The following is a 25,975-nucleotide window of genomic DNA, read 5'->3' on the forward strand; positions in this document are numbered from 1 at the left end:
AAATGAGCTGAAGCTCAAAGTCAGACCAAAGCAGAGTTTCTGGGTCGTCGCAGTCCAGGAATGCCCAGAAGATGGTTCAGAAGCAACATGGGAGAGGATGCAAGTGTTTCATCCAAATTCAAATCATGAATCTGTAGTGGTGCCTGCACACCACCTACATGGTACTTAGTAGTCATTTGTATTGTATGAAAGAGCAATAGAAAAAAGAACATCAGACTAGCCTACTCTTGGCAGGGGTGGGAGGGGAAGAAGGAAGATAGAAAAACACTATCAGCTGTGGCAGGCTGATCTGTGTGTATTTACATTTCACAAGCTAAACTATTTAGTGGTTTATTTACACACAATGTTCTTGGAGCAGCTAAAATGCCAGTTGTGTTTTATGTTGATTTTGTGGCAAAGCACACAAGCCACAAAAATCATAGGAGGAGTCTGCAAATGAGATATGAACCTCATACATCTGGAAAAGCATGCAAGCCACTGAGAGAAGGGAGATAGATTTTGGAAGCACAGGCACAACAAGGATTGAAATCCACTAGTAATGACAAGCCACCAAAATACAACCCAGGGACTCAAAAGCAACAATCAAGTAACAACACAACAGCTCACGCTGCAGGGACCGTACAGCCCAGTATACCTCTCATAGCCAAGCCAACCTACAGCAAGGCATACCGGGGCCTCAGGTCTCTCTGGGCTGCCCCTCCATGTTAGAGCGAGGAGGGAATTACAGTCAGCTCCATTTTATGCACATTTGATGGCAAGACGCCAACACAACTGTTGACTGAGCCAAATCTGGGCCCCCTTGAACTAAGCCATCACCTAAAGCAGGGCGGAAAAGCACATGCCTCTCACATCTTGAGCAGCCAAGTTCCTGAAAAGCATCTGAGTTACAAGATTGATTTTTTTTCTTTCTTTCCTCAGAAAACAACTGATGTTTTAACTCTTTGATGTACACTCGTTAATTCAAAACTGAATGGTTGCTAGACAACATAGCTTGATGCTTATGTGACAGAGAGACTTCCTTCTAGAAAATCAAATTATTTACTAGATGGCCCAAATGGCAGTTCAGGCCAGCGGCCAATCTGAAGGGCAGTTATCACACTCTGCGTCTTGTCAGCATTCTCAGCCAAGGTGTCAATGGCTGCTTTCCAACAGGAACCTTACTCTGACAAAAGAGAGTGAAGTGCAAGCTAGAGAAAGATTTTTAATCTGCTCAGTTCACTTCTTCCCTCCAAACTGGCATTTGGTGGTAAGCTGCCAGCAAGCTTGGGAACTGCACAGAGAGTGTCATCACTCTGGGAATTCACCCTCCTGAGCAGGAATTGCTCCTGGACCATTCCTCTGCCACACAGCAGAGAAATCCCTCTGCTGACTTCTCCTTTAATTATATTTTAAAAACTCAGCTTCTAGCCTGTGTTCCATTATAATAATAGCAATAATTAAAAATACTTCAAACGACGAGTCCTCTAAACCTGCTGTTCCATCCAGGCTTTTTGGCATCACACACTTCCTTTCTTGACTGACATCCTCAGGGAACCAGACTGATGGTTATTCTATCCTATTCCTGTTGCAGGACTGTACTGCGTTCTTTCAGCACATGTAAACTGCTAGGTAATATTTGTGTTGGCAACTAACTTACATACTTTATAGAAAGACCTCTATTTGACCCTCCATGCAGCTCCCACACACAATTTGGTCCATTCCTTTAAACCATTTCCTTCTGCTAGAGCACATACCCCATTCCATACCTCTGTTTCTAGACTTTTTAAAAACTACATATTCAGGACAGAGCTTATGTGCTTAAAGACAACAACTTGGCTACAAAAGCCAAGGCTGCAGAACGTTCTTATGCAAGAATACCAAAGAAAATTATCATAGAACTTTGCGTGTACAGGTCCTGGTTTTTTACAAAAGTTGCTCCAACTGAACATTTCTATGAAAAAAAACCACCTACAAAAAGTTCTGCAAAAGAAGACATCAACACACAGATTTCCATGATAAGACTCTGATAGCTGTATCATGCACTGGGGGGTTGGCGAGGGGGAGTTGGTGGTTTTTTGTTGTTTTGGGTTGTTTTTTTTAAATACTGTTAAATTTCAGCTATTTAGGCAGTAATATCACCTCAGAATAGACTTTCGCACCATAACTCTTCCTTCCTTGCCCAAAGCACACCATGCAGAATAAAAGATAAGCCAACTAACGTGTCCAGATGATCAAATGAATACTCATTATCCATTCACACCACATCAGTTTATCAACAACTCTATTTAAAGCCAACAGAGCTAAACCAGAATAAAATTGATTAAAGAAGAGGCAAAATCTGACCGGCACACACCAGGGCAAGCGCAGCTGCAATGTGAGCAAAGGACTGTGCAGTCACATCATGTGACAGGCGTGGCGCTGGCAGCAGAGGAGGGAGAGCTACAGCCCCCGTCCTCCCACCTGTGTATATCTATGCCTTCAGTGCAACGTTATGGACAACACAATTTCAGTGCAGAACTGACTCAGGTTATAAGCTTCTCAATGTTTTGAATTGTTATTCTCCATTTTTACTTCCCTCCACCAAATAAAATAGTAACACAGAAATGGCTAACAATACAGGCAAGCTAAGCATTCCTTCCACCACTAAGCACTTTCCGCATTCGATCACTTGTAGATCTAGTTTCTCAACTGAGCATGGTGAACACAGAACATGGTGCTGCTGTCTGTATCATTCTTACATGCAGAGCTTAGCTCAACTAGTCATCCTGATGATAAAATCTTCCAGTGTTTGTAAGGGACGTGGATTGCCAATTGAATTTTGGGCTGTATTGTACCTATATTTCAAGATAAAACAATGATTGCAATCTCCTTTGTAGCACAGCAAAATATTTATTCTCTCCATATAGTTTCTATGAATGTTTTTTATACTTTCTGGAGCAAAGAATCTGGCCATCACATTTGTGTATTATTCTGGCTGCCCAGAATGATTGGAGAATTATGCTCTTTGCTTCTAATTAAGTGACTCATTATTTCTTTCATGTAACAAACTGTGATCGTTTATCAAAACATCTTTGGAGAGACTGACTTATCTGATTTGAAAACATAGCATCTTTTTCTACTAACATGACCTGCAGTCAGGTGTCATGCCTCTTAATTGCTTCCTCAACAGTCTGAGCAAGGGAAGTTACAACTGTTATGCAACAGGGTTCACACAAGGTAAGAAGATGCACCAGGCAGTAACCACATCTGCAAACTTCCACAGCAAGACCCATACCAGGATGATCTTCTACACTTTCCAAAGGCTGCTATTAACACCACAGCTTTGCTGCTCGCAGGAATGGTGTGAGAGCATACACATGCTGGGAGACTCACTTATACTAGCGTTTTAGTCATCCTATGGTCCATCAGTGCTGCTCTACATTAGCTTAGACAAAACACTGAGAATTATGGATTGCGTTTGGATAGCTTTCGCAAAATCCAGCGATTTTTCATATTAAGGGATCCATTTTGCAGGTTGGAGGACTAGAATGGCTTAGCCTAGACACAGCCTAAGCACAGAAGTTTGGAGCCTGGCTGTTAAATTACAGAAGTGCAACTCAAACTTGACAAAAGCAGGTCCCATTCCATAGTGAGAGATTAGACCCAGACTCTGAAAACCTGCAGCTTTGATTCTGAATGTTTTAACTGGGGCAGCCTTTGGTTATTGACATTTTTATACCCAGTAACACGCAAGAAATCTTGGGGGGATGACTATGTAACAATCATCCAGCTTCAATCCCCAAGGGCATTTCACATCACCTATTGTCCAAAGCATTTATCAGGAGGAAACAAGAATTTGGCAAGAGGGAGCTGCCAAGATAGAAGTTTCAAATCAGGACAAGTCCATGATGATTCTGTCAAACCCGCAATTTGAATATCCAGCACTGCACGAACAGCTCTTGTAAAATCCAGCAATATTTCATGCAAAAGGATTCATTTGCTAATGCGGAAAAGCAGCTACCTGTCAGAGGTGTGCAGGACACCGACGGCCTGCCCAGCGGGGGCAGGCAGGGTGGCGAGAGGGGATATAACGTGACGAATGGAGAAGTTAATGAAGAGGGGGCCGTCTCCGCAATTATTGCGGTTACGTTGCGAATCCAGGCCTAAGCAGAAGACGTGTCACATCGTGTCTCCTCTTCTCCGTTAGCAGCTAAGACGGCGACGAGCGTGGCTCCGCACGCCCGGGCCTCGGCACTCCCGCCCCACTGCCCCCCACCTCGGCGCAGGGCCCCGGCCCCCGGCGCGGCTGCGGCCACCGCCGGGAGAAGCCCGCCGCCGGGGGATGCTCCGCGCCGCCCCGGCCGCCCCCGCCCGCCCCGGTCGCCCCCGCCCGCACCTGCCACGCCGCCCGCCGCCGCCTTACCTGGGCTTGCGCTTGCGGCACGGCTTCTCCGCTGGGCCGGGAGCTCTGCGGGGGCGAGACAGCGGTGAGGGGCGCGCCGCCGCCGGGCCTGCCCCGAGCCGCCCGCAGCCGCCGCCGCCGCTCCCGCCCGCCCGCGCCGCCGCCCCGCCCGCGCCCCGCACCCGCCCGCGCCGCCGCTCCGCCCCCCGCACCTGGAGGCCAGGCCGGTGCGGGGCAGGCGCTGCCGGGCGGCCCCTCTCACCATCCGCGCCGCCTCCGCCAACTCCCGGGCAAAGCCGCCAGCGCCGCCGCGGCGAAGGCTCCGGCTGCGCGGAGCGCGGCTGCCGCCTCGCGCTAGTCTGGGCCGGCCTTACCCCGCCCCCTCCCGCTCCTATTGGGGGAGCGCCAAGACTGACGGCGAGGCGGCCTTCTGATTGGCGGCGCGGACCGTCAGTCGGGAGCCCCCCGCCCTCCAGCGCGGGGCCGGTGAGGCACGGCGCGGCTGCCTGGATACGGCTGGAGGCGGCGTGCTGCGGCGCCACCGTGCGGAGGCCTGTCCCGCCGCGCAGGGCCCGGCCCGCCCGCCTGCCCCCTCTCTCCCTCCCGCCGGCCCTCCGGCCACCTGCGCGCACGGCCCTGCCCCGCTCCGCGGCCGCTGCCACCCCGCCCGCCGTCACGTTCCCACCGCTGCCGGGGTAAGAGTGCCGCACCTCGGCCAGGGCGAGAACACGGGCTCCGCTCTGACAGGGCTCTGGCGGCTGGAAGAGCGCGGAGCGGCGCGCAGCAGCACCAGCGGCCGCCTCCCGAGGGGCCGCAGCCCCAGTGCCCCGGGGCCGGCGGCGCTGCCTCGCCGCCTCCCACCGCCTCCCGCCTTCCCTGTCAGCACCCGCGGCCGCTACCACCGCGCTGCCCACGGGGGGCGCCGCAGCGCACAGGCCTCTCCCCCCGCCCGGCCGTGGATTGGTAGGCTCCGGTCGGCAGCGCCTCCGCCCCCCGCCCTGCCCGGCTTCCGGCCCTTCCGGCCCGCGCCGCGCCGCCGCCGCCATCATGGTGAGCGGCTCTGCGCCCGCCCCGCTGCGATCCGGCGGCATCCGCGGGGCCACCGGGCCGCCGGCCCTGGCGCCGGGCCCGCCGCGCCGCTGGCGCGTGCCGTCGACCTGGCGCCGCCGTCGAGGCGCCGTGGGGGGGATGCGGGCGGCGGGAGGCCCGGGGAAGGCCGCTGCCGGGCGGGGGGGTGCGGGGCCGGGAGCGGGCCTGACGAGCTGTCCGCCGCCTGCAGGCCAAGATCAAGGCCCGAGACCTGCGGGGGAAGAAGAAGGAGGAGCTGCTGAAGCAGCTGGACGATCTGAAGGTGGAGCTGTCGCAGCTTCGCGTGGCCAAGGTGACCGGTGGGGCCGCCTCCAAGCTCTCCAAGATGTAAGTGGGGCCCAGCCCGGCGGCGAGGCTGGGCTCGAGGGGGGGGGGGGCGGGGGTTGGACGGGGGCGGCGGAGGAGCCTGCCCGGGCCTGAGCCCCGCACCGGGCGGGGGTGCTCGCTCCTGCGGGGGGGCCGCGGCGCGCTGCCTTTCAGTGGTTGTCTCGCACTAGAAAAAAGTTAAAACCGATACGGAAGAGGAATAACTATTTGTATGCGTGGGGATGGGTGGTGTATCTCCGCTCAGAGATGTGAAGCTGGATGCGGCGGGAGCCGTCAATGTTTTGCTGCAGCGTGGTGCAGTGTCAGTTACTGGGCTGTAGCATGTACACACCATGCGTACACTGGGTGGTAAATCCAGGAGGCTCGTCTTTCCGTGTGTTGTTGTTTCTGCAGACGTGTGGTTCGTAAATCCATTGCCAGAGTCTTAACTGTTATCAATCAGACCCAGAAGGAGAACTTGAGGAAGTTTTACAAGGTAAGTGCAAACATCTTGCATAGTGGTCTTTTTTTCTCTGTAGTTCCTTCCTACAAACTATGTATTTGAAAAATGTTGTAGGTGGTTTCTTAAAAGCTTAGAACACAAGAAGAAAGCTCTTATTTATATTCAGTTTTAAAGTTTCCTAGTTGTGGTTCCTTTTTAAATGTTACTGCAAGACTACCCTGAATTCTGTAAGCTCAGCGTGAATCTGCTTTTGCCAGGAGAGCCTTGTGCTGCGCTGCATTGCTTCTCTGAAGATGCAGTTTCCAGAACTGCCAGTACTCCTAAATTTTAATCATGTTGGAAGTGACCAAATATCTCAATAAGTTTCTGTAATTTTTAGAGTATTACTTCTTGGGGGTTGAATTGCATAAATAGGGGGGAAAAGAGCTTTTCAGAAGGTATTGGATGACTGGGACTCTTAATCTTAAGTATGACTTAAACTTGAGTCAAAGCTACTACAACTGGTACAAAAGTTAGAATCAACTCATGTTTCCTAGTGGAGAGTTCTCTTAAACTTCTAGGCTGTAACAATAGTCCCAATAAAAAGAAGCTGAAAACGCTGCTGGTGATGTTCTTACAGGCAGTTGCTCTCTATGAGCTCGTGCACCTAAGGGGTATGTTGCAGTCTCTCCAACTCAACTGTTGTGTATTTTTGCAAACAGGGCAAAAAGTATAAGCCTCTTGATCTGCGGCCGAAGAAGACTCGTGCCATGCGACGCAGATTAAATAAGCATGAAGAAAATCTGAAGACCAAAAAACAGCAGCGAAAAGAACGTTTGTACCCTATGCGAAAATATGCCATCAAGGCATAAAACTGCAATATGCCGAAAATTCTTAATTATATTGGCTGAGTATGTCTCATTAAATAGAATTTTGTTTGGAAGCTGTCACTATTGGGGGTTTTTTTAGCGGTGGGATAAAGAAGTCATCAACTTTATGAGGAGAAATCAGGATTCACAGTTTATTTGAACTTCTGTTGCTAATGAAAGTACTAAACTTGCAGTTTAAGATTGGTTTCCTTTTTGAAGAACAGGCAAATGAGTACAGATCCATGGAGCTGGTTCAGCTTAACATGTAAAAAGTGTTTTAACTTGAGATTGATTTAAAATGGAAAACTGTACACATGTGTACAGTGAGTTGGTGTTCATCACTTTAGTAGTTTTAAGAGTGAATTTTAAAGTTCTTGTCTAGTTGCAAGTGTTTAAATGTTACAGAGATGAACTAATTTGCCAAGGTGTTTTAGCAGACTTTATTGAAACTGAAGAGTTCCATCAGCACTTGTTTGGGATCTCTGCACAGGTAGTAGCACCAAAGAGTCCCCAGCCATCCCAGGTCTGGGCAGATGCCGTAGGCAGTGGTTTGCCTGGTCCTGCCAGCGGACCGCTGCAGGCAGGTGCCGCACAGGTGGCTGGTCACTAGCCTGACCACCGCTGCCCGGAGCTGCAGTGAGATGGGCAGAGGGGCTGCTGCAGCCTCCTTCCAAGGAAGCTACTTTGGTTTCAGTCAGGAAGCTGGATTCGGGCATTGTCTTCCAGGTTTGTTTCTGCTTGCAGCTGATTTAATGTTGGCAAACAGCTGGAAGTAAGAGGGTGCTCAGGGTGAGTGTGAAGGCTCCACCCAGCATCACCTGTCAGCAGAGGTGCATTTCAGATGGAGGGTGTTTGGTCAGTCTGTGCCTGGCTGCACAGGGGCTGGCTGCAGGCTGGTGCTCCCTCACCCTGGGAGTTGGAGTGTAAAGAGGAGTTGTTTGTAGTGGTGTGCAAGCATTTCTTTTGGAGGGCAGTCCGGCCAGGCTGTTGTTGGCATGCAGCATGACATGCAGAAGAGAGGAAGCTCAGTTCCAGTTGGAGCGGTAGGAAAACATAAGGGCTGTGATAGTTTCAGACCAAGTGTTCTTGTGTGCATGTCAAGACTGATAGAGGTCAGGTAATCAGGAAACTGGACTTGAGGAAAGCTGAGCTAGAAGGGTCACCTGTAAAGTTTCAGTGCACTCCCTTATCTCATGGTTCCACACATTTCACCTGTGAGGCACAGAACTAGTTAAACATTTCGACTTTCTGCCACCCCATGGAGTTCTTTGGAACTCTGGCCTTTTTTGGTACTGCTGTAAGGAAGAGTTATGCAGTGCTGCTTGAGCATTAGTGATGCACTCATGGTTTGTGTTAGCATAGCTAATACGTTCTAACATGAAAAATTCTCTACCCATTAGGGAGTCCTTAGATTGGATCCAGATTCCCTTTAGGAAAAAGATCTTAATTCTGCTTGCTGAATTTAGATCTGAAGGCTTTCTAAGCCTCAAACAAGTTTTAGCCAGAGAGAGGTCTAATTATGTGTGGTAAAATGAATTTCCCATGTACTGAGCTATTACGAGGGATAGCTTTACAATGATGCTAATGCTGGCTGTGTGATAGCTTTGTTAGGAGCTTCATGTGGACCTGAACACGATAAAGTTTGGCAGTGAAGGAGCCCCAGCTCTGGGCACAGGCCCTGCATGAGTCCTGCTGGAGCTGTGCCATAAGGTGGAGCGTTACGTGTGGGAACTGGCTTTGGCTCATGTTGCCATGAAGGCAGGCAGCGTTACGAAATGCTGTGCATTGCTGCTTCCAAGTATCCTGCAGCGGCCTGCAGCACACTGCTCTTCCAGAAGCATGTGCTTTTCACGCAGCACCTGTGGCCCTCTGCAAGCACTGCCCCACTGCAAGGATCCCAGATCCCGTGCTCCTGTCCCAGCAGCCTGATGCTTGACAAAGGTGGAGGAGGGGCTGGTCCCCGGTGCCAGGAATCGGGCTGGCTGCCTCTGGTCGTGCCCAGCTGTATTTGTGCTTCTCTTGTACAGAGGCGTTGTGTGCCCGTGCTCTTCCATCAGCCCATCCGAGGAGAGCCTGGTGGCTCTTAACCCCATTCCTGATGCAGAAAAGCAAACACAGGTAACGCTGCCCTAATGGCCTTCTGGAGTCTGCTCCTGGATGGTGCAAGCTGTGGGGTGGCTTGGAAATGGAGGTGGGAAGAAGGTGGTTATGCTGCAGAGCCTCTGGTGACAACATCGGGGTGTGCCTCAGGTGAAACGGCTGTCACCTTCCATCCCCAGCCATGAGCAGCAGCTGCCTGGAGAGGGTCATCTGTCTGAAAGGTCCGGTTGTGATACAGCTCACTAATGTGCCCTTTACTAATCATGTAACAAGGGGTCGGGGAAACACGGAAAAATAAACCCTAATTACCAGGCACTGAACATCCAAGGAGAATTTGTGGCTTTAAATAGCGGCATCATGCCCAGAGAACACAACATGTGCCTGAACTGTGGGGACAAAACGAGTAGCAGCTTGGAGCTGGTACCTCTGAACATCCTGAAGTCACGAGCTGCGGGGCGTTGGTGTTACTTGCGTGTCTGCACTTGTACGGTGATTGAGGTGGGACTGCTCCTCTGGAGGTCTCTGGTGCAGCTGCCTGCTCACATCAAGGCCACCTTTGAAGGCAAATGGGTTTGTACAACTTCTCAAGTATCTAATGGGGGTTTCAGTTACAATCTGCTGTACTTCCAGAGCTGTTCTACACACCTATGTGAATGGAGCGTGCTCAGCTCGGTGTCACCTTGCCTGCCTGGCTGCGTGGCGCTGGGGTGCAGGGCTTGCTGAGGGCACGCTTTGCCTCTGGCTCCCGTGCAGGGGGCAGCTGTGCAAAGTGTGGGGCTGCTGCCCCGGGGGAGGGGGCTGTGGCACAGCACCCCACTGTTGGGAGCGGGTGACCTGCCAGAAGCTGGGCTGGGAAGCCGGGGCTGCCAGAAGTCATCCATGCACAGAAGCGGGGTCGGTACGGGGTGGGGGAGCAGCTCAAGCTTTCATTAGTGCACAACCCGCAGCAGCTACTTGAGGAGGTAGATGGGTTTCTGGCACTGCACTAAATCCCTGCCTCAGAGCTGTGCTACCTTCAGGGGGACCATGCAGCATCACCCCCTGCCGCTGTGGGCAGCGTGGACTGCGTCCCCCTTGAGCACGGTGCTGATGGGGTGCTGGGAGCCCTCTCCTGCACTGACCCTGTGCAGCTGCTGACACTGGCCCCGGGTTTAGCACTGGTGTTTGCAGAGCATCAGGGCCTCTAAGGCTCAAATTGTTTATTTTTCCTTGTAACTGAAGCTGTTCCTCGGCATCTGAGTAGACTTCCTGGGGAAAGCTGTTCTTCAGCAAATAAATAATTTCCAGGGTGGGGATGAGGAAGGAGGAGCAGCGGCTGGCTGGCTGCAAGGCACAGCCCAGGGCTGATGCCACTGCGAAGGCAGCGCTGGCTGCACGCCCTGGAAAGCGTTCAGCGGCACCAGATGTCTCTCCCCTGCACAGCAGGCAGTGGCCGAGTGCGGATGGTGTCTCTGGGAGCTGCCAGGACCTGATCCTGCAGCGCGGGCAGGGCAGAACTGCAGAGAGGGCAGAGGCAGATGAGAGTCGTGCAAGGTCTGGGTGGGAAAGCCCAGGTTCCGCGCGCCTCGGGCACTGTTTGCTGCAATGGACACGGACTGCAGCTCTTCTAACGCTCCTGGCACTGCTGCCACCTCCCTCCTCTGGGGACGGCTGCTTTGCTCTTGGGTGCTAGTGCTGACCCTGCCTGCAGCGGGGCATGCAGGGAGCAGCACGTGGTGGGGCGTGCAAGGCGCTGGGCAGGGCAGGGTGAGCAGGGAGCTTGGGAGCGACCACCCTGGGCATGCGCAGGTGTCCTCGGCCACTCTGTGCCACCCGCTCCTCTCAGCATGCTGGGGAGCAGCAGCCGCACGTGGCTGCGGGCGAGCAGTGTGCCCAGCACATCTGGCTGCTGAGCGCCGCGTTGTGAGCCCTGGGCCAGCGGGGAAACGCCACGTCCCAGCAGCCCAGGTCTGCCGGGGCAGCTGCCCGCTCCCTGCCCTGAATGCCCGTTTTGGTGGCCAGGCTGGGGAGAACTTGTCCCCGTGCTGCCCCAGTCCTGCCACTCCCATGAATACAGGCGGTGTCCAGACAGGCTCCCACCGCGTGAGGGGCTCCCACACAAAGGTGGCCCTTGGGCTCCCAGGAGACTGGGCGGGGGGCACCATGTGCTGGGGCTCCTGGCTCCCTGCCAGCCTGGCTGTGCACCCAGGGGTGATGGAGGAAGCCCCCTGTGTGGGCGTGAGCAGCACCTGGCCATGAGAGCAGCCCCCAGGCAGAGCCCCTTCCCCCCGCGCTGTGCCATGGGTGCTGCTGGGGAAGGGGTGTTGGCAGGGTGCCCCCCCACCCCCAGGGGCTGCTGTGCTGTGCCGGGGGGGCTGGGGTAGCTTGGGGCTGGTGATGGCAGCAAGCCTGGGAGCAGATCTCTGTTTCCACCGATGGTGAGTCAGCGGCCGCGCTGCCAAGGCCCGCAGCTCCCCTCCCTTCCCTCCGGCCGCTGCCACCTCCTGCTGCCTGGCCCTTTCCCGCTGCCGCTCAGGGTCAGCAGCCCCCGCACCCGCGGTGCCCTGCGGCTCTCCAGAGACTGCCCGCGGCCCCAGCAGTGTCCCACCAGACAGGTGCCAGCAAGGGCGGCCGACAGGCTGGGGGCACAGCATGGTGGCCGTGGTGCTGGCACTGACCCGCTGCTGGGGGACTGCCGGGCTCTGCCGAGAGGCTGCCAACACGGCTGGGCACCGCGTCCCCGGCACAGCTCCCTGCCGAGCCCTGCGTCCCACAGCCTGGCCGTGCTGGGACAGATCTAGGCGGAGCGGAGCCGTGTTGCCCCCAGCCCCAGGAGGCAGCCCTTGGCCGGCCGGGCCGGGGCAAGGCAGCGCTGCCAGGCATGAGGCCATGCTCCCTGTCACCCAGCAGTGACACGGCCACAGCCCCAGTAAATCTTTTGCTGGCCCTGGGGACAATCAGCTCTATCTTGGGTGCAGAGCAGGTGGGTGCCCTTTATGGCCCAGAGCAGGGGGGGAGGTGGAGGCAGGTGGGTGCTGCCCCTGCACCCAGTGCTCTGCCCCCGCCACCTTCCTCCTCCCCTGCAGCAGCTCCATGGTGGGAGCAGCAGGTCTGTGCTGGGAGCCGTGTGTCCATGCTGGGCCGTGCCCACTGTGCCTGCCCCAGCCCAGAGAAGGGGACATGGGGAGGAAAGGGTGCAGAGGCTCCCTGGTCTTGCAGGTGGGTTCATGCCTTGGTTTCCCCACTGCACCATTTCTGGCAGCCCCTCGCAGCCCTGGGGTGTTGCAAAGGTGCATGCAGAGCCGGCAGCGCCTGCTGCTCGCCTGACCAGCGTTGTTTGGGTTGGTCAGTGCTCGCATCCTGAGCCCCCGCTGCACTTCCAGACACAGCTTCGTCACGGTTACAAGAGAAACAGCTCCCTGCTATGAGCGCAGCCTGGCCAAGGGGAAGCACTCGAGCAGGTTTGGTGCTGGGCACCCCCACACTTCCCAGGGGAAACCTCACCCACCGTGTCCTCCCCAGCTCCCTGCTGGCCCTGGGTGCAATGAGCCGGTGGGTCTCAGCAGGGACGTATCCATCCTGCACTGCCCTGCAAGCCATGGCTTGGGGATGCAGAGAGCAGGGATGTCCTGGCAGAGTGATGCCAGCACCATCCTGCCACACTGCCACTGTGCCGGGGAGCCAAGGCATGTCCCTGGGGAGTGGGAGGGAGAGGCACAGCAGCAAATGCCTCCCCTCCCCATGTTGATGCGCTGCCAGGGCAGCAGGGACCATGTGGCAGGAAGGGTCAGGGAGGGCAATAAAAATAGATCCCTGTGACGCTCAGTGCTGCCGGCTCCAGCTTTGAAGCATGTTCGTGATGTGGGCACAGCCCCAGGACTTGCTTCCACCTGCTGCTGGACACACATCGCCTCGTTTCCTGGGTCAGTGGCCCCGGACGGAGATAAGAATGGAGGGAAGGGCCCAATTACCCTGCCAGATTCTCCGAGCACAGCTGCTCCTGGCCCTGCAGCCCCCAGGCAGGCGGCTCTCAGCTCTCTGTAGCCAGGGAAGGGCTGCGTGGCCATGGGCGAGCTGTTGGATTGTCTCATGTCCTGGGGCTGGGGTGGGCAGGGCCCTCCTGTGGCAGCAAACTGCAGTCAGGGTGGTTCAGCTGCACCAGCTGAGGCTCCCGGCACCCAGCATGGGATGAGGACCAATGGTTTTGGTGCATCTTTGGCAGGTGCCAACAGCTTGCTGCCAAGGACAGGCTCCAGACGGAATGTCACCTGGAGCAGGGCTGGTGCCATGTCCTACCCTCCATGCATCCTGCCTGCCTGCAGGCTGGCCACCCCCCCGGGCTCACCAGTGGCACCAAGCTGGCTCTGTGCTGTGCTGGCACCATGCCACGGTGCTGGTGGGGCCGGCTCAGCGGCAGGACGAGTGGGACAGCCAGCCTGGTCAGTGGGGCCAGGGCTGAGGCAAAACCACCACAACCCAACCAGCCCCAGCCAGTAACCGAGGAGGTAGGGGGGATGGAGGCTTCAGTGCCCGGCTTCCCCCGGGGCCACCGTGCTGCAGGAGGGGGTTTGGAGGGAGGGCTGTGGTGCCAGCAGCACCTGCCTGCATGGCCTCGGCTGCTCTTCCCCGGGCACTGCATTGCCGTCACAGGGCCCTCGGGCACAGCAGCCCCTCAGCATCCCTGTCTCAAGCTTCATTTGCTGCTTGCTGCTGAACTGAGAGATTTTAATCTTTTAATCACGTTATGAGCTGAGGTGGTGCCGGCCACGCACAGGAGGAATGTCTGGAAGTCAGCAGCGCCCAGCACGGCGGGAACCCATCCTACCCCCATCCACAGGTCCTCATCATGTCCTGATTGGAGACCCCCATCTTCAGCCTCCCTCATCCTGCCTGGGACCGGGACCAGAGACCAGAGAGCAGGACCAGGCATCAGGGACCATGGACCAGGACCACAGCCGGGGAGCAGGGTTGGGACCTGCACAAGGACCAGCTAGCGAAGGGATGCTGAGGCTGAGGGCCACGGGCATGGACTGGTTGGGCATGGGCTGGTCGGGGCCAGGCAGGGAGAGCTGGAGCAGGCGCTCACAGGCTTTTCCATGGACCCGACCCCGGGTGTGATTCCCTGACTCATAATAGCAGAGAAAGGGGATCAGGGTGACTTTGAATTGAGAGAAAGGCACGGAGCAGTGGGGGGTCCGGGAAGCCCAAGGACCCAACACAATAACCCCACTGGGAAACAAAAGCCACTTTGTTTTTGTTCGCTGCTGGTGTTTTGTCAGTGGGGAGCCAGAGGAGGCTTCGGGCAGAGCCCCACACGCTGGGGGCTGCTCGCACAGTGCCGGTGCCGTGGCTTGTACGGTGCTGGTGCCTTTACAGCCTGTGCTGCTGCTGCTGAATGGCCTTGCGCTGCCAAGAAACTCTCGTGAGGCTGCACACTGCTGCCAGCTCGCCACTCTGCAGCACCCCACATCACCCTGCGTTGCCCCACATCACCCCACATTGTCCTGCATCATCGCACATTGCCCCCATCGTCCTGTGTTGCTCCCTCCCCAGGTACCCCCAAGGCTGTGGTGCGAGGGGCTGCGGAGCCTGGCCAAACTGCAGGCTTCGGGGCCAAGGCCAGGCAGCTGTCGGGGGGGAGAAAGTATTTCATGCAATGCCTGTCATGTGGGCATAATTAGAGCTTCTCGTTATCACGGTGTTAGCGGCAGCAAGGAGCATGCTCTCAGAGGGGCGTCTTTGCAGGAGGCCCCATGGCTGCAATTAGGTGACGCTGCCCTCCAGCCACGCGGGTTTAATTACTCCCTTCCCGGTGTTTTCATCCCGAGGGGAGCGGAGGGGCGTCCCACAGCCCAGCCCGGCACAGCGAGATGGCTAAGAGCCACGCAGCCCCCGCCGAAGAACAACAAAGCCCTGGAATTAGAGATGCGCTGGGAGTTTACTTTACCGCAAAAAAATGTCAGAAATCCATATTGTTTGGACAGGGATTTGCTGGGGATCGCTAGATAAAAGCCTGGCAGGGACCCAGCTCGGGGGGAAAAAGTCAGCCAGCTCCTTTCTCGTGGTGAGGACTTGCAGCCAAGCGAGGGATGTGCTGGGCGCGGGGGGTGGCAGGGGCAGGGGTAGGCAGGGCTTGTGTGAACCAGAGCAGGACCCAGGTCTGGGTGCAGCATAGGGCCGGGGGGTGCTGAGCTGCCCCAGGCCCAGCGCTGGCTTTGGCTCTTCATGGTAGAAAACATTTCAGCTGTGCCGGCATCCTGGGACAGCGGGCTCAGCTGCCCGGTGATGGCTCTGTGGCACGAGGAGCCCAGTGGGACATGAGGCCGGTGCGCAGGGCCTCGTGGTGCTGAGTGGCAGCCGCTCTAGCACACACAGGCGGGAGCTGGGCGGGGGGGCTGCTCCCACCCGGGGGCCCCCAGCAGCCCCATGCTTGCCAAATTTTGCAGCAGAGTCAGGGCAGCTGCTGCCCCGTGCCCACGCTCAGCTGCTCCCCTCTCCCTTCCCTACTTGCCCTGGCAGCAGCGCCCAGCCCCGGCTGCCGCAGCTCTCACAGGGAATGCCAAACCCCCCATACCCCCCCCCCCCCCCCCCCCCGTCTGTGCTGGGGACTCACCTGCCTCTGTGCTGCCCAGCCGGGGCTGTGGCACAGCCGGGTGCTGTGCCAGGTGCTGCGCGGGATGTTGGGTGCTGCCCCAGGCTCAGAGTGGAGGATGGGGAGGATGTGGGGTGCCGTCCCCAGGCTCGATGCGGGTGCTGCAGGGGATGTGGGATGCCATCCCCAGGCTCAGGGTGGGGGATGTGGGGTGCTGCCCCAGGCTCGGTGTGGGGAGCGCTGCCCAGAGCCACACCAGATGTGCAATGAACAGCAGCCACATGTGCCAGCAACCCCCGGGCATGCCTGGCTGTGGGACAGGGACGGCGAGTGCCCACCCTGCCCGGCTTCGGGAGAAATGACAGTGCACGCAACCCAGTTTCACATCTGTTATTTTTTTAATACTGTTCATGTCTAAAATGACCAAACCCAAGCCAAGCGCTGCTGGCCCCTTGCCCTGCCTTAGGCGGAGAGCAGGATGGCCCCGGGCTTCCTCGCCGCATGTGCCTCCTCCCCACCGGTGCTGGGTGCCGGCTGGGCACCCCGGCACTGCGGCCATGCTGCTCTGCACCCCCTGCCAGGAGAGGGGACTTTGCACGGCTCTGGTGAATGCATTTAAATAATAAGCTAATGAGCGGCAAAAGCAAAGGCATCTTAATCACGTCTCCTAAAATAGCAATCAGCAGCTGTTCCTCCTGCCCCGGCAGCGAGGGGGCCCTGCCCGCCCCGCGGCACTTGGCGCAGGCGAGGGCACGGAGCCCTGCAGCCGGCACCAGGCTGGTAAGGCACTCACACCTTTACGGTGACGGTGAGTGTGTGGTCAGTGCGGTGTGCAGAGCGGTGCTCAGGTGGGGTGCAGCACAGGCGGGTGCTCAGTGCGGTGGCATGGGGCGGGTGCTGCCATACCACCGGTGGTGCAGACTCGGCTGCCTCCCGGTGCTGCAGGGACACAGGGCTGAGATCCTCTCCGGTGTCCCCAGGAAGGCAACGCTGGACGAGCTGCTGGCTGTGGGGCAGCCCCATGGGCCCTGGGGCCACGTTGTCGTGGGGGTGTCGGCTGGGAGCTGCGCTTACCGCATCCCCTGCCCTGCAATGCCACAGGCACGGTGCAGCTGACTGGGGCACAGCAGACGGGGAGGGTTCTGGGGTGGGAGCCAGGCTCTTGCCGCAGCCCTGGCCCAGCTGCATCGGGGTGCCCCGGCTGGGCATGGTGGAAGGTGGGCGCAGGGATGCGGCTGGGACCTGGCCGGGTGCTCAGACCACGAAGTGCAGCCCGTACGTCATCTGATGGCCGTTGTCCCAGGCGTAGAGCACCTTCTCCTTGGGGTTGTAGTCAACCTGTGTGGTGAAGGCATACTGGTTGAGGAAGGGCAGCCGGAGCTCTGCCTCCGTGTCCGTGTGCGTGTCAAAGGCGTAGGAGATCTGCCCTTCCTTCTGGCTGTAGGTGTCCACAGCGTAGAGGATGCCGCAGATGATGAAGCAGTTCCCATAGGCATTGCGCTTTAGCCCTGTCTTCCAGGTGGTCTCCCTGCGCACCGAGAGGTCCCCGGGGTCGAGTCGGCTCAGGACGATCACCTCCTGCTGCGAGTAGTCGTAGTCCACGGAGGGGTAGATGACCCAGAGCCCGCTCTCATCCACGGCGAAGTCAATGTCCGAGTGGCCCCTCCATTTCCAGGGTGTCGTGTCCTCGTACACCACGTCATGGAGCAGCGCCCAACCCGCCACATACCGCTCCTTCAGGTCGTATTTGATGATGTTCTTGGTGAAGGCGCGGTTGTAGTAAAAGGCCCCCCGGTACACCACGTGCCCAGTGCCGATCCAGTTGTAAGGCAGCTTGTAGAGGTTGCTCCAGCGGCCTGCGAGCGGGTGGGAGGTGTGTTGGGACACCTCGCAGCACTGGGGTTCCACACACGGTAGCCCAAGCGTGCTGTAAGCGGCAGGGGACTCATTTCCCCCTCACTGCCCCATGGGTGCTCCCCATCAGCTGCCCACCACCCCAGGGCCCAGCACAGCCGGTGCTGCACGGCACTGGGCGCTCCCCCAGGAGGAGCTGGGGCCCCTGTGCCCGCTCAGCCACCAGCCCTCACCCTGCTTGAAGTTGTCGAGGCTCCTGAACTCCACCAGGCTGTTGCCGTAGTAGTAGTTGGTGACATAGATGCGGTCGTCCTTGGCTGCCGGGTCCTTCATCCAGGCTCCCTCGTTGCGCCCGTAGCTGTGGTGCTCCATGGGGGGCTCCACGGACTCGATGGTGCCTTCACACTCCACCTCCTTCACTGGGTACCGAGGAGGAGGAGGAGAAGGAGGAGGAGGAGGAGGAGGAGGAGGAAGTCTTACCCCTGCCCCAGGCAGTCTGCCTCCTCCAGGGTGGGAAGCCCTTCCACACAGCAGGGCTACTGCTGACCCAGCCTGGCCACAGGTGCCCCCTCCCAGCCCCCCCCTCACCCACCTCTGTTTGGTGTTTCAGGGCCCCCGGTGCTGTCAGCCCCCTGCCCGAGGATGGTGGCGGGGATGACGCGGGCAGTGCTGCGGGCGGCCAGGGCGGTGCTGGGCACAGCTGTGGTGCTGGGCACAGTGGTCTCTGCCCGCATGACGGCTTGGGCTGGGGTGCCCTCAGCTGGGGGGGGTGGGGGGCCCCTCTCCTCCTGCCGCTCCAGTGCAGCTGCCCCCCTCCCGGGGCTCTCTGCAGGGGGACGAGCCAGGGGGTCAGTGCATTTGTGAGGGCAGCCCCTGGCCCTCCGCCTCGGTGGGAGGATGCCCCCAGCCCCCCACACCCCTGCCCCACCCTGGGGACTCACCGCGGCTGCCAGCTGGTCCCTCCACTGTTCCCGCCTGCCCAGCCTTGTAGTAAGTGATGCCTCGGACCACAGTTTGCTGATGCACAGGTGGCTTGGGCTTGGGCGTGGGCTGTGACCCCCCCCTGGCCTTTGCGTTATCCTTTTTGGGCTTCTCGGGCTTCAGCTGCTTCTCCTTGGGTGCTCGGGGGGCTGCCTTGTCCCCCAGTGCCTTGCGGGTGCTGGGGTACCGTCCCGCCTCCTTCTCTCGGCCGCCCGCTGTGTTCTGGGGGGCACAGCCCCGTCAGACCCCCACCACGCCAGGCAGTGGGTGCAGGCACCAGCCCTCGGCTGCTGGCTGGTGCACCCCGATGCACTCCTGGGAGCTGCCAGCCCCCGCCACAGCCGTGGGGGAGCATGGCTCTGCCCCATGACAGCAGCCCAGTGACACCAGCTGGGGCTGCGAGGGGCTGGGGTCGTGGGGGGTACCTGTGCCTTGGTCTCAGGGACGGCAGCAGCATCCTTCTGCAGCAGCTGGTAGCCCAGTTTGGAGATCTCCTTTTTGATGCTCATCATGATGTCGGAGTAGTTCTCATAGCGTCTCATCTGGTTGGTGAGGTGCAGGACACTCTCCTTCATGAAGTCGTTCTCTCTGCTCAGGTTGGTCTTGATGGTCTGGAGGAGAGGAGAGGTTGGAGCCCCACTCAGGGAGCCCACAGCTCCCCCAGATGGTCCCAAGCAGCCAGATGGGGCACACTGTGGGGATGGTGCCTGCTGCAGCTCACTCACCTCCTCCAGCGTGTTCATCTGGGCCACCACCTTGCTGATGTAGGAGTGCACCTTCATCAGGTCCATGCTGTAGAGTGTTCCCTCCAGCAGGTCCACCATGGACTGCAGCTGCACAGGAGAGCAGGGCTGGGGCACGGAGGGCTAGGGCACAGGGCTGGGGCACGGGGGGCTTGGGCACAGGGCATGCAGCGTGGGGCATGGGGCTGGGGCACAAGGCTGGGGCTGGGGCAGGGCTGTGCAGCCGCTGCTGATTGCCCATGTCCTCGTCCCTGCTCACAGCCAGAGCGCAGCAACCACACTGCTCCATCACCCTGTGGGCCTGCCGGGGCAGGGACAGGGAGTATGGGCTCCTGCATGCAGGGAAGGGGTCTCTGGCCCCCAGCCCACAGTCCCATCACATCTGCAGATACCTTGAAAAGCTCGGGTGCCTGCTTCTTCAGCTTCTCCATCTTCCACTCATTCTCACAGGGGTTGAGCGAGGAGGGGGGTGCAGTGCAGGAGCACTTGCAGTCAGCCCCCGAGCTTACTGTCTCCACTGTGTAGAAGTCCTCCACCCGCAAGCTGCCGTTCCTGACGCGGCTGCAGGCGTCCTTGCTCAGCGGCCGCAGGATGCACTTGCAGCGGCAGTCGGAGCCTTCTGAGGTCATCCGGACCTGGTCCGCCTCACCCAGCGCCTGCGGTGGGGCAGCCAGTAAGCTTGGTGTCCCACCCGGCCACCCCATGGGGCCCTGTGACCCCAGCAAGCCAGCACGGCTGGCTCCTTCTCTGCTGCGTGCCCAAAGGTCTCCCACCGCCTCTGGGGCTCCTGGCCACGTCCTGAAGACCGTGGGGCATCGTCTGGCCCAGAGCACCCTGCACCTGGGTGACAGTGACAAAACCCAGGCAGCTGCTCGCCCCCACAGCCACCAAAGCGCTTTGTACCCCGAGGTACTTTGGTCCTATTTCTGTTGCTGTTTCCCAGCCTCCAGCAAGAGCCGAGTGAGCAGGGACGGTGGCGAGGAGACCCAGAAGCGCCTCTGTTCCCCCACGCCCACAGCCCCAAGCCCACACAGGGTCCCTTGTTCGTGGTGACATCCAGCCACCTCGGGGCAAGCTCGGCCGCTCCAGACTCCGGCAATGGCCTGAGGCACACATTCAAGGACTCCCTTGTTTCCACACACGGCCCGGACTCACGCTACGGGGCCCAGGGTGCTTTTTGGCTGCTTTCTGCAGATAAGAAACCATTCTCCCTCCATCTTTGCGTTGTGCTTGGGAACAAGGCTGCAGCTCAGCCTGCCCGGCGGGATGGGGACCTCCACCCCTCTCGCCCCCTTCTACCGGCTGTGCACCCGTGGGGGACATCTGGGCTGGCAGGGAGCATGGCCAGGCTGCCGGGTGCCCTGGCTGCAGGGATGTGCCTGCCCCGAGCACACAGGAGGGTGGCAGACAGGACAGCAAGTGTGGTGACCCTGGAGGGTGAGGGCTCTTCCTGCAGGGACTCTGACTCACCCTGGGAAACAGAGCGGTGGCAGAGCTGGGAACTGAGCTCAGCCCCGGCTCTCCCATCCTCCCGCAGAGCACCGCGCGGCCTGGGAAAGGGCAGAGGCCCACGGGCCCACGTCCTGCTGCGGGCAGCACCCACGGCCACGCAGGCACCATCCTTCCAGTGCCCAACCGGGCTGACGTGCTGGTGGCACTCAGGCAGCAGCTCTCCTGGGCATTGCCCGCGGGGCAGGGACCCCCAGCTCCCCACAGCCCTCCAGCCAGGGCCAGGGGCTTCCCTTCCTCAAGCAGCAGCAAGACCTCCTGCATTTTGCATTTCAAAAAACCCTTTCTCCTTCAAAGGAAAACCAAGATCCTGCTGGCTGGGAGGAAAACCCCAGGCGGCTGAGAGGGCTGTAAATTGAACAGGATCTAATCAAGCTCTGTCTCGGCAGGGAGCAGCAGCGCTGGGAGCAGGACCCCCTCCCCAAACACGTCCTCTCCAGGCTCTCACATCTCCCTGGGCCCCCTGACCTGCCCATGGCAATGCCAGCACTTGTGCAAACAGGCAGGCCGATTCACAGTCCGGCCAGGAGCTGCTGGCCCCTCAGCACACACCGGGGCAGCTCCCGGGCCCCCAGGCTGGGCTGCTGTCCCTGCCACGAGTTCTGTCTCTCTATGCACACGGCGCTGCACAAGGTCCCAGGGTGCACAGGCATCCCTGTGGGAGCTCTGCACGAGGTCCTGGTGCACACAAGCATCCTGTGGGAGCTCTGCATGAGGTTCTGGTGCACCCCATGGGAGCCCCACTTGAGCTCCCAGCCTGGGTCCCCTGATCCCACCAACGCCCCAGGCACTGACCACCGGAGAAGCTGCCCCCGTGCAGCACCACCCACTGCCCTGGCGCAGGCTGCGATCCTGCCTGCCCTCAGCGCCTTCAGGAAGGGCTGCAGCTGCCTGTGCTGGAAGCTCATTCCCCCGGGATCCCGTGGGAGCAGCGGCCATTGGCCGCGTGTTCCCTCCCACCACCCTTGGCAGCGCGGCTGCGGGAGGCACGGCTGGCGTGGGGCCCCGCGTGTCCCGCCGAGGTGGGTGCAAGTGGCCTGGAGCTGCGCAGGCAGTGCTGCCAGCGGCTGCTTACTCTGCGCCATGCATGGGGGGCCGCAAACGGAACCCACCTGGCTGCATCAGGGGGCAACCCCTTTCCCCAGAGACCTCCTGCTTCCCACCGCTTCCCTCCTGCGTCCCAGCGAACGGCCCCTGGCCCAGGCAGCGGGCAGGCAGGCAATGGGCCAGGGGGGTGGGCAGCGGGCCAGGGGGGTGGGCAGCGGGCCAAACAGGCAGGCAGCGACCCTGGAGCCCGGCAGCCACTTTTGTTTCATGGCCATGCAGTGACAGACAAATCCACTCACCTTGGGTCAAGGTGTAGTGGGTGCAGGGGGCCGGGGGGGAGTCTGGCTGCCCCTGCCCAGGCGCTCACTGCATGTGCCCTGCTGTACCACAGCCGGGGCAGCTGCCCACCTCCATGCAGGGTAGTAACATTAAACCTCATTCTGCCTTTTAAACGGCTTCCTTAAACAGGAACCGTATGTTCTATTTATATGGAAAGGACTATAAACAAGGAAGTCTTAAAAAAAAAAGTCCCCCCAAGGTCCATTCTGCCGAGGGTCACCCCACTTTGGTGCACTGGCTGGGTGCCCTCCATCAGCCTGTGCCTGGCTGCACCCCCCGGGCAGGGGCAGCCCGCACACCCTGGCACATGCGGACCCGCTGCCTGGCAGCGTGCGGGTGGGTCGGGACGTGGGGGCACGAGGCAGCCCCTGCCGAAGGCTGGCACACTGCACTGGCCACTCGGAGTGGGAATGTGACAGCTCCCTAAGAAACCGTCCTGGGGGCCGCTGCAGTGCTCTGGGGGCTCCAGGTGGGTCTTTCCCTGAAGCTTCTCGCTGGCTGAAGACCCCAGCCCAGGGTGCAGGCAGGTGGGTGCTGCCCCTGCTCTGGAGCCGGGTGCCAGCTCTGTGGCAGGGCCGTGCACCCATGGCTGGTGTGGGAGAGCATCCCTGCACTTTGTCAAGGGTTTCCTCACTCCCAGTTTTACAAGCCGGGTAATTTTCCCAGCGCTGCCTGGTTTCTGGGACCTCTTGCAAGAGCGTCCATGTGAGCACTGAGTTTGTGCCATTATTTGGAGAAAGCGGGACCTTTGACAATGAACCTTGGCCAGCTTTTAGGCTGTTCTTTGATTGCTGCCAGAGGACTTGTCTTGGAGGAAAACACGCTGCGTTGATAAGCATGCTGCTGCATGGCGTGCCTCTCACACAGCTGCTGGAAGGCATGTCCCCGTCACAGGAGGGAAACCATGTCACCCTCCTCTTCCTTCTCCTCCCTGGCTTGGCACAACACGTTAAACACGTTCTGCAGCACGGGGAGCCATGGCAGAGTAGTGCTGGCAGAGCGGGGCTGGGGCTGATGGTGGGCAGGCCCCGGGCGCTGGCACAGCTCAGGCGTCCCATGTTAGTCACGGGGACACGACCAGGCGAAGCGCTTGGGTGGCACATGAATGCCCACTGACAGGACCTCGCCCCAACGGCAAGAACTGAAAAACTCACCCTCAAGCACAGCCCTGGTGCAGAGGGAGGGATGGAGGTGGTGACGGCACCACGCGGGTCTGTGGGCTGTGGATCCCAGAGCCCTTCAGACAGCATCACCCCCGAAATCCTGCAGGATCTCCAGCGCAGGGCTCCCCCAGACATCACTCCCAAGCCAACCGTTGCCAACAACAGCTGCGTTTTCATCTTACTCCACCAAATGACTTGGAAAATTTTGGCTTTTTAACGCTTTGGTGATCCTGGCATCTGCACCCTTGCTCCCTGGGGGCTGCTCCCACCACTCTCGCCCTGGGCTGGGTCCCCATGTCCCGGCTCCAGCCTTGCCCGGGCACCGGCCCCACGGGAGAGCGGCGGTGGGGAGGGCTGAGAGCGAAGGCCTCGGTCCCACGGGAGAGGCCGGCTCCCACGCGCTGCTGCCTCCCGCTCCCACGTTCCTCTCATCTCCGCGGGGGAGTCTTGTCCGGGCCGCGCTTTTCTGGCACGGAGGCGCTAATTGCAGAGCTCATCACGGCAGCGCTGGGCTTTGGGCACCTTCCAACCCACCCAGCCCGCTCGCGGTCGGACCCCCCCGCGGCGCGGGGCGCCCCAGCCCTTCCCTGAGAGCATCCCACGCTCCGGCCCGGGCCCGGCGCGAGGGTCTGTGCCCGCTCCCCGGTGTCCGGGGCGGCCCGGCTGCTGCCCGTGGGGGGCTCGCCGGAGCTTCGCTGCCCCAAAAGCTGCTCCCGCAGGGAAACACCGTCCGTGCCGCTCAGAGCGGGGGCCCGGCCCGCGGGGACACGGTCCCCGGCGCAGATTGCGGTGCCGGCCCCAGCTGGAGGCGGCGGGGATCGCTCCCGCCCGCTCCGCCGTGGGACTCCCCCGGAGCCCGCCTGGGCACGGCAGCGACCGCTGCCGCCACCGGGGCCCCCGCCCCGGCTCCGCCCGCCCCGACGGCCCCAGCTCCGTGGGGGAGTTGGGGGGGCTGCCCCCGCCCGGTCCCGGGCACCCGCGGGTTGGCGCAGCGCCGGCCCTGACCCCAGCCCCACTCCCCGGTGTCGGTGCCGGTCCGGCCGGTGCTTACCGTGGCGGCCCCACGCGCCGCGGCCGGCGGCGGAAGCAGCAGCGCCGGGAGCAACAGCGCCGGGAGCAGCAGCGCCCGCATGGCGAGAGCGGCGCCGAGCGCCCGCACCGAGCGCCCGCTCCGCCCGGCCCGGCCCGGCCCGGCGGCGGGGAGGAGCCGCCCGCCCGCCCGCTCGCCTGGCCCGCCCCGCCCCGCCCCGGCGGCTGCACCGGCCCCAGGAGCGGCGCCGCGGCGACGGGGGGCGGTGCGGTCCCGCCCGGGCGGAGCTGGCCCGTGCCCGCCCCGGGGCCGTCCGGGCTCTCCCTGTACCGGGGCTAGCCACTGGCCCGACGGCGCTACCCGCTCTCTTCCCGGGCTGCCCACTCCCCCTCCTCTGCCAAGGGGGGTGCCCCGGGCGGGCCTGTCCGGGCGCCCCCCGGTGCCTCCCTGTTCCCCCGTCCCGGGCTGCCCGGTGCGCGTCCCGCGCTGGGGCCGCCCCGTCCCGCAGGCAGAGCTCCGGGGCTCGGCCGGCAGGTGCCCCCTAGCGCCCCGCCGCTCCCGGTGCGCCGGCCGCAGCGAGGCGGAGGGGAGCTGGGGGCAGCCGCCGCTGCCGGGACGGGCCGGGGCGCGGAGCCCACCGGGGCGGTGCCCGCGGGGAGCGGCAGGGAGCAGCCCGCAGCGCGGGGAGGGCGTGGCCCGGCGGAGGCGTGGCTGCCCCGCGGGTACATCCGGGCGGCGCGGGCGAACTACGCTTCCCGTCGTGCCCCGCGGGAGGGCGGGGCGGCCCGGCCCGGCCCGGCCCGAGCGCGGCGTCCGCAGCGGCGGCTCTGGCTGTCAGCAGCGCCCGGAGCGGCCATGGGGCAGCGCGGCCGCCGGGGCTCCTGAGACCCGCCGCGCCCCGGCCCGCCGCGGCCCCGGCGCCGCCATGGAGCTGGAGCCGCCGGCAGAGCTCCCGGAGCCCCTTGCCGCCGCCAAGGGGCCGCCCCACAGCGGTGAGTGGAGCGCGGGGGCTCGCGGGGCCGGGGGAGGGCGGGGGCCGTGGTGGGGGGGCGGCAGCGGTGGCTGGGCCTCGGTACCGGGGGGTTCCGCCTGCCACCTTGGGGCTGCCCCCAGCGGGCGCAACTTTGCGCGGCCGCGGGGCACAACAAAGGGCCGCGCTGTCAGCGCCGGCGGGACGGGGGCGGCGCGGGCGGGGGTCCCTGGGCTGCAGCGGCCGCCGGGCTCCGGGGGCTGCGCCCCGCTCTAGCACCACCCCACACCCCCGTCCACCCGCGGAGCAGGGGGGCTGCGTTCGTACCGAACCGCGCTACGCGGCCAGTGGCACCGGGCCGGGGGCCCGTGCCCCGTGGAACTCGGCCCGGTGTGCACCCCCCGGCCCCTCGGCCTGTGTCCGGCTCTCGCCCTCGGCGGGCGCCGTGGGACACGGCCCGGCGCTGCGGGGGCTGTCCCCGGTGGCGCGCCGTGCAGCTCGCCCCGCCGAAGTACCCGGTCCCGTCTGGTTTTTTCCTTCTCCCCTACAAAGGGTTCGCGCAGACAAAAGACGCCGCTGCTCAGGCCGCGGCGGCGGCACTT

General features: G+C 60.9%; 4 protein-coding genes across 20 annotated transcripts in view; 2 read left to right on the forward strand and 2 right to left on the reverse strand.

Annotated features, from left to right (window-relative positions):
- Positions 1-5,410, reverse strand: part of SCAI (suppressor of cancer cell invasion) — a 49,790-nt gene extending 44,380 nt beyond the window's left edge. For 3 of the 16 annotated variants that reach the window (XM_080401408.1, XM_080401406.1, XM_080401398.1), the window contains exons 1-2: positions 4,573-5,410; positions 4,382-4,426 (exon numbers count right to left, since the gene is read on the reverse strand). In XM_080401408.1, coding sequence (XP_080257534.1) covers positions 4,382-4,426; positions 4,573-5,409 — 882 coding nt within the window. In that variant the 5' untranslated portion in view covers position 5,410. The remainder of the gene's footprint in view (positions 1-4,381; positions 4,427-4,572) is intronic. The other 13 variants (XM_080401411.1, XM_080401410.1, XM_080401401.1 and 10 more) reach the window with 9 other exon arrangements.
- RPL35 (ribosomal protein L35) lies at positions 5,279-7,140 on the forward strand. The gene is made up of 4 exons (XM_080401444.1): positions 5,279-5,410; positions 5,640-5,776; positions 6,170-6,251; positions 6,920-7,140. The coding sequence occupies exons 1-4, from the start codon at positions 5,408-5,410 to the stop codon at positions 7,067-7,069; spliced, it is 372 nt and encodes a 123-aa protein (XP_080257570.1). The 5' UTR covers positions 5,279-5,407; the 3' UTR covers positions 7,070-7,140.
- Positions 7,141-16,112: 8,972 nt separating this feature from the next.
- On the reverse strand, positions 16,113-24,557 carry OLFML2A (olfactomedin like 2A). Its single transcript, XM_080401421.1, has 8 exons — positions 24,425-24,557; positions 19,708-19,971; positions 19,298-19,405; positions 18,998-19,183; positions 18,533-18,794; positions 18,184-18,417; positions 17,825-18,010; positions 16,113-17,593 (listed from the first exon to the last, which is right to left on the reverse strand). Exons 1-8 carry the CDS (start codon positions 24,503-24,505, stop codon positions 16,992-16,994), a joined length of 1,923 nt encoding a protein of 640 aa, XP_080257547.1. The 5' UTR covers positions 24,506-24,557; the 3' UTR covers positions 16,113-16,991.
- NR6A1 (nuclear receptor subfamily 6 group A member 1) overlaps positions 24,504-25,975 on the forward strand; it is a gene marked incomplete at its 5' end in the record, with an annotated part of 98,975 nt that continues 97,503 nt past the window's right edge. For both annotated transcript variants that reach the window (XM_080401417.1, XM_080401418.1), the window contains one exon: positions 24,504-25,395. In XM_080401417.1, the coding sequence (XP_080257543.1) occupies positions 24,504-25,395 (892 nt within the window). The remainder of the gene's footprint in view (positions 25,396-25,975) is intronic.

The sequence above is a fragment of the Falco punctatus genome (assembly GCF_963210335.1).
Source record: "Falco punctatus genome assembly, chromosome: 9".
Taxonomy (NCBI): Eukaryota; Metazoa; Chordata; class Aves; order Falconiformes; family Falconidae; genus Falco; species Falco punctatus.